At 42.5% G+C, this 17,876-nt stretch overlaps 1 protein-coding gene across 1 annotated transcript; it reads left to right on the top strand.

The window, feature by feature from the left end:
* Positions 1-689: 689 nt before the first annotated feature.
* On the top strand, positions 690-17,663 carry CYP2R1 (cytochrome P450 family 2 subfamily R member 1; the record flags this gene model as incomplete). Its single annotated transcript, XM_079707514.1, has 5 exons — positions 690-914; positions 9,178-9,319; positions 13,207-13,839; positions 14,574-14,903; positions 17,415-17,663. The coding sequence occupies 5 exons, from the start codon at positions 690-692 to the stop codon at positions 17,588-17,590; spliced, it is 1,506 nt and encodes a 501-aa protein (XP_079563640.1). The 3' UTR covers positions 17,591-17,663.
* Positions 17,664-17,876: the final 213 nt, after the last annotated feature.

The raw sequence follows: 17,876 nt of genomic DNA, 5'->3' as shown, positions 1-17,876 counted from the left end.
TATAGACCAGAGAGTCTTCTGTGAGTGCCAAGAAGTAACCAGTTGGGAACGACCAGAAAGCTGTGAAAAGATATGTAATTAACTCAGGTTGCCTAAATATTGTGCAATTACAATTCATAAGGGATCACATGTAAAAATACCTCATAACATAGGACAAAAGAATAGATGAGTAAAAAAAGGATAAATAGTGAGATTATTTTCTTTTTATATTGATGGGTCAATTCTTTAACGGAGATTCTTAAGATTACCAGGTTTTGCTAAAGACTGCAGTACTGATAATCTCCCCAGTTTTCTAGTCTGAAATAAGCAGACCTGGTTCCTAAAAAGATACCCACAGAAAAGGCTGGCTGCCGGGGACGCAGGATCTGCCTGACCCAGTGAGGTAGGCGGTGCTGTCACGTCTTCCAGCCCCAAGTGTCAACACCCCGGAAGAGGCCTCCAGGCTTTGTGCCCAACCAGCTGGGGCTTGCCCAGAGCCGCGCCCAGATCCATAGGGCCGCCCGCCCTCCACAGAGCGGACTCTGACCAGAACAAAGGCAAGAGTAACTGGCCCGAGGGCCCTACGCTCAGCCAGCCAATGGCCATGGAAGTGGGGCGGGACCACGGGGTACCGGGCCAATACGATGCGGCGGGGTTGGAGCGCTCGCCGGGTCCCGGGGCGGTGGGGTTTCGCAGCCCCAGCCCGGGCCATGTGGGAGCCTCACGGTGCTGAGGCGTTCGCGGCGGCCCTCGGAGGCGCCCTTTTCCTGCTGCTCTTCGCGCTGGGGGTCCGCCAACTGCTGAAGCAGAGACGGCCGTCGGGCTTCCCCCCGGGACCGTCGGGGCTGCCATTTATCGGCAACATCTACTCGCTGGGCGCCTCGGCTGAGCTCCCCCACGTCTACATGAAAAAGCAGAGCCAGGTGTACGGCGAGGTACAGCCGACGGGCCTCGGGCAGGGAAAGCTCGGGCCTTCCTCCCGGGGTGAGGGGATGTCCCACGCTCGTGGGTGCGAGCTGTCTGACCCTTCTCCGTGTGTCGGCAGCGTGGAGGGGAAGCTGGCTTCCCAGGCCCGGGGTCGAGGTACTCAAGCGGCGCCGCCGGGGGAGTGAGAGCCCCGCCCAGCCGCGAGCCCCTCCCAGCCGCGAGCCCCTCCCAGCCGCGAGCCCCTCCCACCTGACGCCCGCGGGATACTGGCCGGATTCTCCTGCCCCCGAGGTCGACGAGGTCCCGCTCCCGCGCCTGCGCAGTGGGGCCTGCGTCCCGCGCCGCATGCCCGGTCGGGAGTGACGGCCATTACCCTCAGCGCGACCAGCTTCTGGCGCCCACGGAGCTGCACGAAGTGCGTAGGTTAGCTTCCACCCACAGCTTCTCGAGAAAACCAGGCGTCCGAATTCTAGGACCGAGCTAATGGTTAATAGGAGGTCGTTGGATGTTTGCGTTTGAGAACGGCTGGTCTAGGTGTCTGCCGAGAGGCTGAGAGAGCGCAGGTGAAGGCCTCTGGGAAATGACCGTGAAAGAGAGAATGAACTAATGAGTGAAAATCAGTGCGGAGTCCCAGTGCCGTCCTGTCTGCCCGGAGCCAGGAGCGTCCCCGCAGCAAACACGGAGACTGCGCCGGCCGTGGGCCAGCCTCCCTTGCAGTGCGGGCGCCCGGGGGCAGGTCCTCTGGTCCTCCCCGTTTTACGGAGGAGGAAACTGCGGCACAGACCAGCTGAGTGACTTGCAGGCAGCCACGCCGCTGCGAACTAGCAGGGGAAAGGCCAGAACGCTAGCTTGTGTTTGGAAGGGTGTCCTCACCTCGAGGAGGCAGAAGTTTCCAGAACAGTGACACACTAACCCGGCTCACTTGTTTCCTTTTGAGTCCATTCTTTTATAGGAAACGACCAGCCAGGCTCTGCCAGGTGCTGGGGATAGAGAGGTGAAGAAGGCAGTCATAGCCCAATTTTAGGTAGTTACAGTCTAGCCAGAGAAAAAAATTAACGATCGACCACAAATTGTGTTTTGAAGGAAAAGTACCGCAGGGCTGTCTGGCAATTGCGGTGTTTCAGGTTTGAGCTTACATCTGTATTTAAACCAGCTTTTACAAGAATTATTTTAGGTTTCTGCAGTTCCCTGATGGTATATGTCGCTAAAGGGAGGCTGGGCTTAGATAAAGCAAATTGTGTAATTCTTAGATACTGTTTTCCACCCTCCAGTTCTTAGGAATTGAGTGTATTTCCATGATTTCCACTGAATATATTTGATCTCTGGTGTACAAAGCATCATTAATATTTAGAGAAATCATAAGATGTGAAAGCGCAAGACGAGAGGTTGAGTCCTTTCGTCAGGTAAAACTTGACCTTTACTTGTCTGAATCTTAAGTTTTCGCGACATGCGTAATGGTAATAATAATAACTGAACACAGTTAAGTGCTACTCAAATGTTCTTTGAGTAAATGTTAGTTATTAATTACAGAACAACTTATTAGGCCTACAAAGTAGAAAGTGTTTTTAGACCAGTTATGTGAAATGGTGTCCTGCAGAATAGGGAACTGTTTTTCATACGTAGATATTTGAACTGAAAGGAACTCTGTATTTACTATGAACATTCTTTTGGGAGAAGGGTAATTTAGTCTTATAATAGATTGCAAATTATAAATGTGCTGGAAGACTGTCATCTTGGCATAGGTAGATCTGGTACAATGGATAAGACTTTGGCATGAGTAACCAGTTTTATTGCTGGTACAACTATATATTTGAGGCAACCTTGGTTCTTTACAAAGAGGTCTTTTTACTGAAGGTGGTAAAATTAAATAGGGCTAACCTGTGCTGTTAGGTAGAAGAGGAGCAGAGGAAAAAGAAAAAGGAGCAGAAATGGAAAGGATGTATGCATTGAAGAGGAGACATGGTTTGAGTAACTGTTTTAGACTTAAGTTGAAAACCCCCTAATGTATTAACCCTTTAAGCTACTTGCTCTTTATCTTAGTTGTGAGACACCCCTGCAGTTCTCCCATTGTCTCAGAGGTATTTTCCAATTCTGACAAAGCCTCAAAGTTGGTATCGTTGCAGGAAGGGGGACCCCTTCCAGGGCCCCAGAGTGGGCTCTTGTTTAACACTAAGAAATGAATTGTCTGAGGAGACATACGTGCTGACAAAGCAAGAGACTTTATTGGGAAGGGGCGCCCGGGTGGAGAGCAGGAGGGTAAGGGAACCCAGGAGAACTGCTCTGCCATGTGGCTCGCAGTCTCGGGTTTTATGGTGATGGGATTAGTTTCCGGCTTGTCTCTGGCCAATCATTCTGACTCAGGTTCCTTTCTGGTGGGCGCGCAACTGCTCAGCCAAGATGGATTCCAGCGAGGAGGTCTCTGGGAGGTTGGTAGGACATGTGGACTGGCATCTCCTCTCTCCGTTTGACCTTTCCTGTATTCTTCCGGTTGGTGGCTTGTTAGTTCTATGTTCCTTACCAGGATCTCCTGTCATAAAATAACTCATGCAAATTGTTACTGTCTTTGCCTGGCCAGGGCGGGCAGTTTCAGTCAGTGTTTCCGCTAACAGTATGAGTTGTTAAAATACTATGCCTTTTTGGAAGTGGAAGGAAACTATTATCTCCTGTACTTCTAGAAGATTGTGGAAAGTTGTTTATATGTCGTATTTATAAATAGAATCTTATTTTTCCACTGTCTTGCTTGATGATCTGGAGATGTGTGCTCAGAGAAAGCAAGCCCTGGACTTTAAAATTGCTTATAAGAAATGACAGTCACTTCAAGTGACACCTACTTTTATGAAGTCTGTGAATTCAATTCTCCTTCATAATTCTTGAAAGGAAGACAGCCGGTGCTCAACACTTATACAGTCATTTTAAAGACAATCTTATATAGAAATGTATCACACTGAGACTTAGAATTTCCTTGGAGATTCACTCTGAATGCGTAAGCTTCTGCAGTGACTAATCTTAACCCAGATTTCGAGAAGCGTTCCCTAGCTAGCAAAGCTAGCACAAGGAGTTTTTACAGATTATTTTCAGATAATGCACGTAAGGATAATAAAATAATTACTTTGAGGCAAGTGGAGTTGACAACCTATAATTTATTTATACAGTAAGCGTTTACTGAGATTTATGCAAGGCATTGAATGAGATTCCGTGGAGCGTTCAAAGATGAAAGAGATGAAATCACTGAATCTAAAGAGTTTATAATTTAGCAGGCAAGCAGAAGACAGGAATATGAATGCTTCTGGTTTTAGGTAGTATTAAATAAGTGCCGTGGGAGCTTCTAAGCATGTGCTGTGGTGGTTCAAGGGAGAAAGAGAAAGAGAGTGCACCGAGAAAGGCTTCATTGAGATTGGTCCTTAAAGACTTAGTGGGGTTTGGACGGTATGGCAGTCAAGGGAGGCATTCCAAATGAGAATACAGCCCAAGCAAATGTTGAAAAGTGTGTGGCAGTTATTTATCAGTTTTCATCAACAGCACTTTTTACATTCCTCTGTTATTAGCACTTAGCCCACAGTGTTTTAATAATATGCTTGAATGTGTGTCTCCCCCACTATTCTTTAATTCAGCATATATTTATCAGTTGTTATCATATGCTATGTATTAATACTATCCTAGATGTGAAGATTTAGCAATGAACAAAACAGGTGAAAACCCCTGCCCTTGTGTAGCTTACACTCTACCAGTGGAGGGGAGGTGGGGAGCAGGATAGGGACAGTATAAACACAGTAAATATATAAAATGTTAGAGTACAGAGTAAGAAGTAAACTAAATTAGGGTAAGGAAAATGGAGAATGCTAGGGGGTGAAATTGAAATGGGTTAGAGCAGGCCTCACTGTAAAAAAGGCGTCGGAGCAAATATTTGAATGAAGTGAAGGAGCAAGGTATAGGAGTATCTAGGGGAAGAATATTCCAGGCCAAGGGAACAAGTACAAAGGCCATGAAGCAGGAGTATGCCATGTTGATAATCACCTATAAAGAGAAGTTAAGAGGCTGTTGAGATAACATAGGGGAGAAATGATGGATTAGAGTGTTAGTGACAGAAGTGGTAAGAAATTGTCATATTCTGTCTGTATTGTTAAAGTTGAAACATCATGACTGCTAAGCAGTGATGTGGGGCTTGGGTGAAAAATGGAGTCAACATGGGCAGCTCAGGACTTACCTAGCAGTCTGGTGGTTAAGAATCCGAGCCTCCACTGCAGGGGGCGCAGGTTCAATCCCTGATCAGGGAACTAAAATCCCACGTGCTGTTGTGTGGCCAAAAAAAACCGCAAAAAGCAAAAACCATGGGCAGTTCATGGGCAGTTTGAGACCAGAATATAGCTTGAAGGATGGCTGGAATGGTCATTAACTGAGATAGTGAAAAATCGTGGGTAGAGCTAGTTTGGGAATAGGGCAAGAGACTTGAAGATCATAGACTGACTTCTAGAAGGTGTTTCATGTGTACCTGTTTCCATCTTTGCCAGCATCGTAACTACCCCATAATAATAATAAAAATTATTGAATAAATTAAAAAATATATAAGACTAATCTTGGACCCTTCCATAGATTAAAGCAGCATAAGGATGAATTTTCACAATTTGATTTACAAACTTCTACCAAAAGTCCTTGAAAAGAGCATGTACCTGAATAGATACTAGTTCAAGTAACAGTTTCCTCAGTTTTCACCGTCAAATAGAGGACCACCTCATTTTTGAGTAAAGGTGGATTGTATAACAATTTTCTCAAGTTATGGCTCCTAGTTGGTTTTTGTAATCTCTAATGTCCACAACCTGACAGCATTACCCTTAAGTTAACTACCCTGTTTGTTCTGCCTTCCTATTAACAGAATTTGTAATCCCATCTTTGTGAAATCGACCACAAAGTTGATTTAATCATAAAGTTGGGGATTTTTTTCCTGCATCAGGACCACTGCCTAATACCCTTTGTTATTGTCTCTGCTTGTGATACTGTGATTTTTAATAGTCTTTGTACCTTTCCTGGCACAAGCTCCCAAAACCCTGGGAACTTCCTAAGTGTTGAGAGTGGTAGATGCATCTTTTGTTATTCATAATAAGCCCCTTTCACCCACCTCAGAGTTAATGTTAATGGAAAGCCCTTAAGGATGGGAGCTTGTTGCCTGGAGAACCAACCAGGATTAGAGGGTTGGAACTTTCAGTTCTACTCATCTTACCTCTGGGGAAGGGAGAGGGGCTGGAGGTTGAGTCAGTCACCAGTGACCAATGATTTGATCAATCATGCCTAGGTAATAAAGCCTCCATAAAAATCCCTGAATTATAGGGCTCTGAGAGCTTCCATGGTGATTTGGTGAACACGTGGAGGTGAGCAGAGGCTAGCATGCCTGGAGAGAGCATGGAAGCTCTTCACCCTTTTCCTCATACCTTGCTGTTGGGCTGCACCCCGCAGGCCCGCAAGGCCTGTACTTGCCCAGCTTCAAGACTGAAGAAAGAGCCCGGAGTCAGCAACGGAGACATCAATGGATAGGGATCTTACATATCTGAAGCAAGGTCCTGGAGCGATACCCCACCATGTGTGGCAGGTGGCAGGCAGGACCTGGCAGCAGGGGGAGGGGGCGGGGGATTACCAGTTACAGGGGAGTTGATTCAGGTTGGCTCACTGGTTATCAGGTACACTAGCAGAGGGGCACGCCCCTCGCTGCCCCTTTGATAAGAACAGTCAGTAGCTGGAGCCTGGGGCAAGTATGTAGGAAGGTCAGTCATGTGAGTAGGTTATAGGTGAAGCAGGCATTGGTTGAGCAGGGGATATACAGAGAGCAAGAGAACAGCCATCTTGAGTGGCCTGACCATACACTTGCCCTATGCATCTCTTCCATATGGCTGTTCCTGAGTTACATCCTTTTTTAAGAAACTGGTAATCTAGTAAGTAAAATATTTTCTTGAGTTCTGTGAGCCACTCTATCAAATTAGTCAAACCTGAGGAGGAGGTCATGGGAACCTCTGATTTATAGCCCTTTGATCAGAAGCACAGGTAACAACCTTGACTTGTGATTGGAGTCTGAAGTGGAGGAGCACTCTTGTGATATTGAGCCCTTAACCTGCGGAATCTGACACTTTCTCCTGGTAGATAATGTCAGAATTGAGTTAAATTGTAGGACACCCAGCTGGTGTCCCAGAATTGCTTGATGTGTGGAAAACGCACACGTTTGGTGTTATAGGTGTTGTAGTGGAGTACTGAGAGTAGAGGAGACCCACAGGAGGAGGAATTTTTCCTTTATATCTGCTTAAAATTACGCTTCTGTGAAAAGACTTTAAGACCATCCCATTACTGCTTTGGGAACTGAAAGAGCCCCATCTTTGCTCAGCTGGTCACCACTTCCTTTGTGCTGAAACTCTTACACTGCCACTTTTGACTAATACCTTTACTTGTGGCAGGCAGTCCATGCTGCTTCCCAAAGTTCTGGATGTACCTGCTGCTCAGTTGGCAGGGCCCATCCTTGTGCCAAAGACTCTTCTCAGCTGGTTGATTCTTTACTACTTGGAGGTCTTTATCACTTTTGCTACTGTAACTACTTCTGCTGAACTTCAATTCTCTGCTAAGTCTCCTGGTACCTCCCACCCCACCCCCCAAAGTAGTGTGAATCATGGCTAAATCTGTTCTACCTGTTTGCCCAGAGATGAGGCTTGACTCAGTATTTTGGCTCTCAAAAGCTCTCAGCCACCCACTGAGAGGATGGGGATAAGCAATCTTTGCATCCCACTGATAAGGCAGCATTGTTCCTTCACTGGACTAGGCCTCTATATAGGGCTGGCTAGAATAGACTACAGGAGGTGTGACATTGTAAGTGAACCTGTGGTGAAGCACACAAGAAGCTTCAGCAAGGAATAGGATGGCTATTCCATCTTTTAGCTGAGGGGCAGCCACCTGTGCCAATGTGGCAGATGCCAGTCCTCCAAGGTCAAATTCCCTTAGGGCCCTCTTTGTTAACTTCGTGGAATTCAGGGGCCCAAATAAATAAGCCTGTGAGTTTCAGTATGTTTTGTTGAGGAGAGGGAGATTTTCCCCTCTGCCCCTCTTGAGTACTTTTGGCTGGACTAATAATAAAATTGACACAAGACAGATTAACAGGAGAAAAAGAAACACATTTGAATCCATGCGCACGGAGGTCTCACAGACATGGGATGGAGGAAGTGGCCAAAGCAGGCAGATTTTCTACTTCTTAGACAAAGAACCAATAAATTTGCAGAGAATTGACAAGACAAAGAAACTTTGGTTTGGGGTGCCCAATTGGTGAAGAATCTAAACAGAGTTTGTGCTTGGGCTGTAAATTAAAGAAGTAACAAGATTTGTTTAAAAAAGGATTCTCACCCCCAAATTCCCTATCTTTGGCAATAAGGGTGTCCTACCTCCAGATGCATGGAGCATACCTTTCACACGAGAGACTTATTTCCTGCTTTCAGGGAGACAAAAAAGAGAGAGTGTCCCTCTTTTTTTTTTTTTTTTTTTCCTTTTTTTAAAATATTGGCTGTGCCGAGCAGCTTGCAGGATCTCAGTTCCCTACTAGGGATCGAACCCGGGGCACAGCAGTGACAGCACCAAATCCTAACCACTAGGCCACCAGGGAACTCCCTAGAGCTTCCCTCTTGCATTGGCCATTTCTTCAGTAACTTTAATTCAAAATAATTAATATGCTATTGAGGCATATTTTGGGGTTGCATATCCTGGGCCCCAACATTTTATACTTCAAAAGTTGTCTCTCAGGCCTTTGACAATCCCCTCCCCTACCTAAACCTGGAATAATAAATGATGTGTAGATGGAGCCACTTCCTCATTCCTCTTGGAAATAAACAGATTCTGAGATATCATTGAATGTTTTGAGTTGGAATGAATTTTAAAAGAGCATAAATATCAAGTATTCCTTGATTTTCTGTGGCAGCCCTGAAGCACAGAAAGTTTAAGGGTTCTGCCAGGTGCCCTGTATCTGTTTAATGGCAAAGCTTAAACTAGAACCCAGGCCTCCTGAGTCTGGTACTCTTTTCATTACACCATTTATAAGATTATGTCTTGAGCCACTGAATGAGTAATGAAATCATGGTCTTTGACGTGCCTTGTAGAGAGAAGGCACTCTGAACATTGTCAGTTGAGTAATAAATGCCAGCATTTTCAGGGAGTAACAAATACTGGGAGAGCTGGACTTAGTATATGTGGATTTCTATGGTTATATTGCTCCATATATTTTGCCATTTAAATGTTTTTCTTTTCTTCTCAAAGATCTTCAGTTTGGATCTTGGAGGTATATCAGCTGTGGTTCTAAATGGCTATGATGTAGTAAAGGAATGCCTTGTTCATCAAAGTGAAATTTTTGCAGACAGACCATGCCTTCCTTTATTCATGAAGATGACAAAAATGGGAGGTATGTTTATTTTCACCTACCTAATGATTTACTAAACTATTTTAAATCACATTTCCTTTTTTTTTTTTAATTTATTTATTTATTTATTTTTGGCTACATTTGGTCTCCATTGCCATGCACGGGCTTTTTCTAGTTGCGGTGAGCGGGGGTTACTCTTCGTTGTGGTGCGTGGGCTTCTCATTGCAGTGGCTTCTCTTGTTGCAGAGCATGGGCTCTAGGCACATGGGCTTCAGTAGTTGTGGCACATTGGCTCAGTAGCTGTGGCTCACAGAGTGCAGGCTCAGTAGTTGTGGCGCATGGGCTTAGTTGCTCCACGGCATGTGGGATCTTCTTTGACCAGGGCTTGAACCCATGTCCCCTGCATTGGCAGGCGGATTCTTAACCACTGTACCACCAGGGAAGTCCCCACATTTCTTATTTTATGTAAATTTAGTACATAGAGATTGGATTCTGTTGTACTGATTAACAGGAAAGTATTAACTAGTTAATTTAGGTTACAGACCCTAAAATTTGAGGACCTTTCAGGCTGCATTACATTCATATTTTAGGCCAGTACATGCTAATTCTACTGTTGTAATCCAGTTCTAATAAATATTGTAAATAATGTTTTAAAGGATTAGCACTTAATAATATGTGCAGGTTTTGTGAAACAGGTTAAGAATACATACACACGCACACATACTTGAATCAAAAGTATCTTTGAAGCTAGTCTTGAGTGCTTGCTGACATTTTACTATTATTTTACTTATAAGCTTATAGACCCTGAAACAGCCTTTCTTTACTAATTAATATGATATGTAAATGAAGAATTGTGGGTTTGTGTAAAGGACTAGTATTTTCTATGGTTTAGTGTTGGTCAGTGTCGGATGATTGCATATTCAACAAGGGAGAAAGGCTGAAAGTTAACAGAACGGATGAGACGAAAGCAGCAACAGAAAGCCTAAAATAGAATGTTGACGTCAGATACATCCGTTTTCATACTTAATAGTATAAGAGTTTTTATCTCCAAAATTTTCCAGTTCAATGAGAGCTTCACTCTTCATTTGAAAGAAAAATTCAACAATATCTTGGTTACGTAGACTAAAGAAGACATTGACTGAAAAGGGAAAAAATAAAAGTTAACCATATATTAAATTGCAAAGCAAATCAATTAATGCAAAGAAAACACCAGTTTTAAAGGCCAAATTCTTAGGCCAGGGCATGATGACACTTGAAAGTGATAATATAAATAAAAAGCAAATCTCCAGCATCTTAAATACTCTTCCAAGTAATAATTAGGCCAAAGAAGAAATTATACCACAATTATAATAGAAGACCTTTAAAGAAATTATGAAAATGTATGATGTGATCAGAGTAATATTTAGGACAAACTATATGTTTTTTGAAGCTATAAACTTATAGTTTAGACTGTTTTTGTCATAAAGAAAGAAAAAACATGCATTCAACTTAAGATTTTCAAAGAAATAGTAAGAGAAAAAATAAGTAGAAAATTAGATGTGTTGGGCTTCCCTGGTGGTGCAGTGGTTAAGAATCTGCCTGCCAGTGCAGGGGACACGGGTTCGAGCCCTGGTCCGAGAAGATCCCACATGCCATGGAGCAACTAAGCCCGTGCGCCACAACTACTGAGCGTGCGCTCTAGAGCCCACGAGCCACAACTACTGAAGCCCACATGCCACAACTACTAAAGCCTGTGCGCCTAGAGCCTGTGCTCTGCAACAAGAGAAGCCACCACAATGAGAAACCTGTGCACCACAATGAAGAGTAGACCCTGCTCGACGCAGCTAGAGAAAGCCTGCGTGCAGGAACAAAGACCCAACGCAGCCATGAATAAATACATACATACATACATACATACATACATACATACATACATACATACATAAAGAAAGAAAATCAAATGTGGTTTCTTTTTTTATTTGGCTGCACTGCCCAGTTTGCGGGATCTTAGTTCCCAACCAGGGACTGAATCTGGGCCCTCAGCAGTGAAAGCGTGGAGTCCTAACCATTGGACCACCAGGGAATTCCCTAGAATTATTTTAAGATGCATATGCACTGAACTTGGAAGTGGGAAATCAGAGCCACCATAAACCCACTGTTTGAATAGGAAAAAGTGGCCCTTTAGGTGGGTTCAGCCCATGCCTGGGCACCCAGACTGGACAGTATAGGGTTATAATCAGGCTCCTGTGTACCTTCTTATGTGTAACTGTATGCATATATTATGCACATGTATCCCATATGCATACATTTCTCTTGGGCTTGCTTTTATCTCAGTGCCTTTGCACTGGTTCTCTCTACCTGCAGTGATCTTTCCCTGGATATCTGCTTCACTCACTCCCATCTCCTGTGTCTCTACTTATGTCACCTTCTTACTGAGGCTTTTCCTGACCACCCTATGTCTCCTTCCTTGCTATATAATTTGTCTCTCCTCACTAGTATGTAAGTTCCATGAGAAATAGCCATCTTTGCCTCTTTTGTTCACTGATATATCTAAGACACTTTAGCTCCAGAAATACATTATGTTGAATGAATAGTCATCTGGGAGTATAGAAAAGAGAATGGAATATGGCATATAAAATTGCTGCACAGTGTTAAAGACCCCCTTATGTATGATTAATTTCATCATAAGTTCCAAATTCAAAAACTGTTGCACAAAAGTTGTTGGAATGTAAATTACATAGGTACCTCATGTAGACAAGAGAACATGACATTTTTCATCATGGGTATACCTACGTACCAGTTATGAATTAAATTCCAAGTAAACTACACGTTACAGAAATATATATGCTGAAGAAGTTTTTTTCTTGATAATCGATTTAAAGGGAAAATATTCCATAGTAGACATATCAGAACAGCAGAGTATACTGTGGAGACTGAGATTTTAAGGCAAGCAATATCAACATTAGAAGTTTGAGTTTCCTGTTTGTCACCTTAGTTTGGGCTGCTGTAACAAAAATATATAGACTGAGTGGCTTAAACAACAGACAGTTATTCTATCAGATCTGGAGGCTAGGAAATTCAAGATCAAGGTGCTAGCAGAACAGTGTCTGGAAAGAGCCTGCTTCCTGGCTTGCAGACTGCTGTCTTCTCCCTGTATCCTCACATAACCAAGAGCAGTCATCTCTTCCCACATCCCTTCTTATAATGGCACTAAAGCTCATTCATGAGGGCTCATTACATAATTATTTCCCAAAGGCCCCACCTCCTAATATCATCACATTGGGGATTAGGCTTCAACATTTGAATGTTGTGATGGCACAAACATTCAGTCCCTAGCACCTCCTTTTGGCTTGAGTATTTCCACTACGTTGACACCTCATTCAGGCCATCCTTGCCACTGCCAGTTATAGTATTAGGTAACATATGCCTTTAATGGGAGGAAATTTGTATTCTAAAATCTAGTCTCTTAAAGCAGGAAATTTCTAATTCGAGAAGGATGATTTCTCAGGTATGTGTTTAGTCCAGGATAAAATTTTGCCCATAGAACACACAGTCATTCGTCTTTTGTAAATTAGGCTTATAATAGAAGTTGGATAATAAAGTCACCCAAGGCGTAGTTCACCCAGGTTGAATTACACAAGACAGTTCAGTTTCTTGTGGCGGGAGATTATAGGTCTTTTCTGCCTGTGCCCAGATGAGAAGTATAGATAAGCTTTATCTGTTTATAATATTCCATGGCTAATGAGGAGTAAAGAATAGGGCTTAACTACTGGGTCTAGTTTTAGTTTTATAGAAAATTTGGAGAAGAATGAATAACCATCTTTTTTTTTCTTCCCTGCATAGTATTTTTAGCTGTTAGATACAGAGATGTAGGAATGATAAAAATTTTTAATAGTATCATAGAAGGATAATTTGGAGAAGAATGACTAACCGTCCCCCCTTTTTTTTAGGCTTACTCAATTCCAGATATGGCCGAGGATGGGTTGATCACAGAAAATTAGCTGTAAACAGCTTTCGCTGTTTTGGATATGGCCAAAAGTCTTTTGAATCTAAAATCTTAGAAGAAACCAAATTTTTCATTGATGCTATTGAAACATACAATGGTAGCCCTTTTGACTTTAAACAATTAATAACAAATGCCGTTTCAAACATAACCAATCTGATAATTTTTGGAGAACGATTCACTTACGAAGACACTGATTTTCAGCACATGATTGAGTTATTTAGTGAAAATGTGGAACTAGCCACCAACGCCTCAGTCTTCCTCTATAATGCCTTTCCATGGATTGGCATCTTACCTTTTGGAAAACATCAACAACTGTTTAGAAATGCAGCTGTGGTCTATGACTTTCTCTCCAGGCTTATTGAAAAAGCTTCCATCAATAGAAAGCCTGAGTTACCTCAGCATTTTGTTGATGCTTATTTAGATGAGATGGATCAAGGTAAAAATGACCCATCATCTACTTTCTCCAAAGAAAACCTGATTTTCTCTGTGGGTGAACTCATCATTGCTGGAACTGAAACTACAACCAATGTGCTACGGTGGGCAATTCTTTTCATGGCCCTTTATCCTAACATTCAAGGTAAGGATTCCAGTGATCTCAAGGTCTGTTCTTACATTTAGGGCTCACACATGTTTTAGAGTCTTTGGCCATGTACAAGGCATTCTATTTAGTAACTCCTGCTGTGGTATCCAAAAAGAAGCATTGAATAGCTATAAGGTTTTCAAAACTGTTACCTAAATTCGTATAAAAACCTCAAAGATGTCTTATAATACCTATTTTATAAATGAGGGAAAAGGCTGAATGACTGATTTGTCCACTCCCTTCTAGCGCTGAGCTGGGACCTGAACCCTGGTGGTGGTGGTGGTTGTTTTTCAGCTGTACCACGCAGCATGCAGGATCTTAGTTCCCCAACCAGGGATCGAACCCACGCTTGCTGCAGTGGAAGCATGGAGTCTTAACCACTGGACTGCCAGGGAAGTCCCAACCCTGGTTTTTTTTAATTTAAGTTTTTATGCTTCACTCTTTTCCTTGCTGAGAGTGTTGTTATTCTAATTCTAGGTTTGTTTAATTTTTATTTTTATTACTTATAATGTGTTTTTCACAACAAAATTACTTAGAGCGTTGGGTACTGGTTGTATAAGATATGTGGCACATATTTAAATAGAACTCCCAGATAATGAAAAATCTGAATCTGGGTGTACCCATACCTTGTTGGCTTACTACAGGTTATCTTTTGTTTTATCCTAAAGGGAAATTACTTTAGATATAATTCTAAGGAGTGCATAATAACTTGAACACTTTTTCTCTTACAGGACAAGTTCAGAAAGAGATTGATTTAATTATAGGACCCAGTGGGACACCTTCTTGGGATGACAAATGCAAAATGCCTTATACCGAGGCAGTTTTACATGAAGTTTTAAGATTCTGTAATATAGTGCCATTAGGGATTTTCCATGCAACCTCTGAGGATGCAGTTGTACGTGGTTATTCCATTCCTAAAGGCACAACAGTAATTACAAATCTTTATTCTGTACACTTTGACGAAAAGTATTGGAGAGACCCAGAAATATTCTATCCAGACCGATTTCTGGACAGCAATGGATATTTTGCCAAGAAGGAAGCTTTGGTTCCCTTTTCCCTAGGTAAGAGAACTTTCACAGGGGCATAACTTTAGGACAAAGTATAATGCTGATTTATCATGTATAATATCTTAATCTGAAGCATTCTATTGTAGAGTTAATATCCCAACTCTGAAAACAGTATTGACTCTTACAGGAGAGATTGGTTTAATTAGAGCTCATTAATGCCTCTTTCTATTCAAAATAAACAAGCCATAATTTAGCATTTAGAAAGAAACTGATGAGAAGCTCTGGCTTTTTCTGAAACTTTTTTGCTTGTGGATTTTGGCTTGTAATCAAAACTTGTAGAGCTAGAAATCAGTAACAGGCAGCTTGAGAAACTGAGACCCAGGGACAGGAATGGCATGATAACTTGAAGTGAAACTAGAATCTAGAGCTCTCTTGGCTCTCAATTCTTATACCTCATCTCCAAAAATATTGTGTCTCCTGTGAAGAAGTATACAGATCACAAGACCCATGGAAGATGGACTGGAAAAATCCTTTCACTGGGGAAGGGTACACATGCAGTCATTTGAAATGAAATGAACTTCTCCTGGGTCAAGAGAACAAAGTGTCACACCTCAGATCTTTCATGGCATATCACAGGCTCTGCTGCCACATGCAAAGGAAGTGGAGAATAGAACTAATGAGCTTACAAGTACATGACCTTACAAAAGAACATAAAGAAATGGGCTCTGGGAACCAAAGTGCCAATTTCTATTCTTTGCAGCTTAAGAAAATCCTTTAATAAACATAACTTCCAGGCTTCCCTGGTGGCGCAGTGGTTAAGAATCCACCTTCCAGAAGACCTAAGTAGACATTTCTCCAAAGAAGATACACAGATTGCCAATGAACACATGAAAGAATGTTCAACATCATTAATCATTAGAGAAATACAAATCAAAACTACAACGAGATATCATCTCACACTGGTCAGAATGGCCATCATCAAAAAAGCTAGAAACAATGAATGCTGGATAGGTTGTGGAAAAAAGGGAACCCTCTTGCACTGTTGGTGGGAATGTAAATTGATACAGCCACTATGGAGAACAGTATGGAGGTTCCTTAAAAAACTACAAATAGAACTACCATACGACCCAGCAATCCCACTACCGGGCATATACCCTGAGAAAACCACAATTCAAAAAGAGTCATGTACCAAAATGTTCATTGCAGCTCTACTTACAGTAGCCAGGACATGGAAGCAACCTAAATGTCCATCAACAGATGAATGGATAAAGAAGATGTGGCACATATATACAATGGAATATTACTCAGCCATAAAAAGAAACGAAATTCAGTTATTTGTAGTGAGGTGGATGGACCTAGAGTCTGTCATACAGAGTGAAGTAAGTCAGAAAGAGAAAAATACCGTATACTAACACATATATATGGAATCTAAGAAAAGAAAAAAAGTCGTGAAGAACCTAGGGGCAAGACAGGAATAAAGACGCAGAACTACTGGAGAATGGACTTGAGGATATGTGGAGGGGGAAGGGTAAGTTGTGACAAAGTGAGAGAGTGGCATGGACATATATACACTACCAAACGTAAAATAGCTAGTGGGAAGCAGCATATTACTCAGCCATAAAAAGAAACGAAATTCAGTTATTTGTAGTGAGGTGGATGGACCTAGAGTTTGTCATACAGAGTGAAGTAAGTCAGAAAGAGAAAAATACCGTATGCTAACACATATATATGGAATCTAAGAAAAGAAAAAAGTGAAGAACCTAGGGGCAAGACAGGAATAAAGACGCAGAACTACTGGAGAATGGACTTGAGGATATGTGGAGGGGGAAGGGTAAGCTGTGACAAAGTGAGAGAGTGCCATGGACATATATACACTACCAAACGTAAAATAGCTAGTGGGAAGCAGCCGCATAGCACAGGGAGATCAGCTCAGTGCTTTGTGACCACCTAGAGGGGTGGGATAGGGAGGGTGGGAGAGAGGGAGACGCAAGAGGGAAGAGAAATGAGAACATATGCATATGTATAACTGATTCACTTTATTATAAAGCAGAAACTAACACACTGTTGTAAAGCAGTTATACTCCAATAAAGATGTTAAAAAAAAAAAAAAGAATCCGTCTGCCAATGCAGGGGACACAGGTTCAAGCCCCGGTCTGGGAAGATCCCACATGCCACGGAGCAACTAAGCCCATCTGCCACAACTACTGAGGCTGCGCTCTAGAGCCCGCGAGCCACAACTACTGAGCCCACGAGTCACAACTACTGAAGCCTGTGGGCCTAGAGCCCGTGCTCCGCAACAAGAGAAGCCACTGCAGTGAGAAACCTGCACACCACAATGAAGAGGAACCCCCACTAGCTGCAACTAGAGAAAGCCCATGAGCAGCAACAAAGACCCGACGCAGCCAAAAATAAATAAATTTATTTAAAAAAACAAATGAATAAAATAAACATAACTTCCTCTAAGTTTCTTTAAATTCCAGGTTTCCTGAATGGTACGTATTAGACATAAATTTTGGTAAATATTGTGGATTTAGAAAAATTATTATGCCTGTTTTTTATGTTGAGGGAGAAGACATTGTCTTGGAGAACAGCTGGCTCGGATGGAAATGTTCCTGTTTTTTACAACATTGCTTCAGCGATTTCACTTGCATTTTCCACATGAACTGGTTCCAAATCTGAAGCCCAGGTTAGGCATGACGTTGCAACCCCAGCCCTACCTCATCTGTGCAGAAAGACGCTGAAAGTGCCTGGATGTTTTGTGGAACAAGGTGTTTGCCTCACCCCTGAACCTTGTTTAGACAGTGTGTGTGTGTGTATAAGGATCACAGCATCATAAAAACCAAATGAACACAGATGTGTCTTTAAAAACTGTAATAATAAGCATTAGCTATTATTTTTTCCAACCTTTTATGACTTATAAGGTAGAATTATCTGAGGAAAACAGAGGTACAAATGACAGTTGTTGCTTAAGATACTAAGAGGGGCCATCGATGACCTGACTTTTCACCCTGTTGTTGGGCACCAGGT

The sequence above is a fragment of the Hyperoodon ampullatus genome (assembly GCF_949752795.1).
Source record: "Hyperoodon ampullatus genome assembly, chromosome: 7".
NCBI classification, from domain to species: Eukaryota; Metazoa; Chordata; class Mammalia; order Artiodactyla; family Ziphiidae; genus Hyperoodon; species Hyperoodon ampullatus.
Note: the sequence above shows the minus strand (reverse complement) of the source record. Positions and strands in the feature narration are given on the sequence as shown.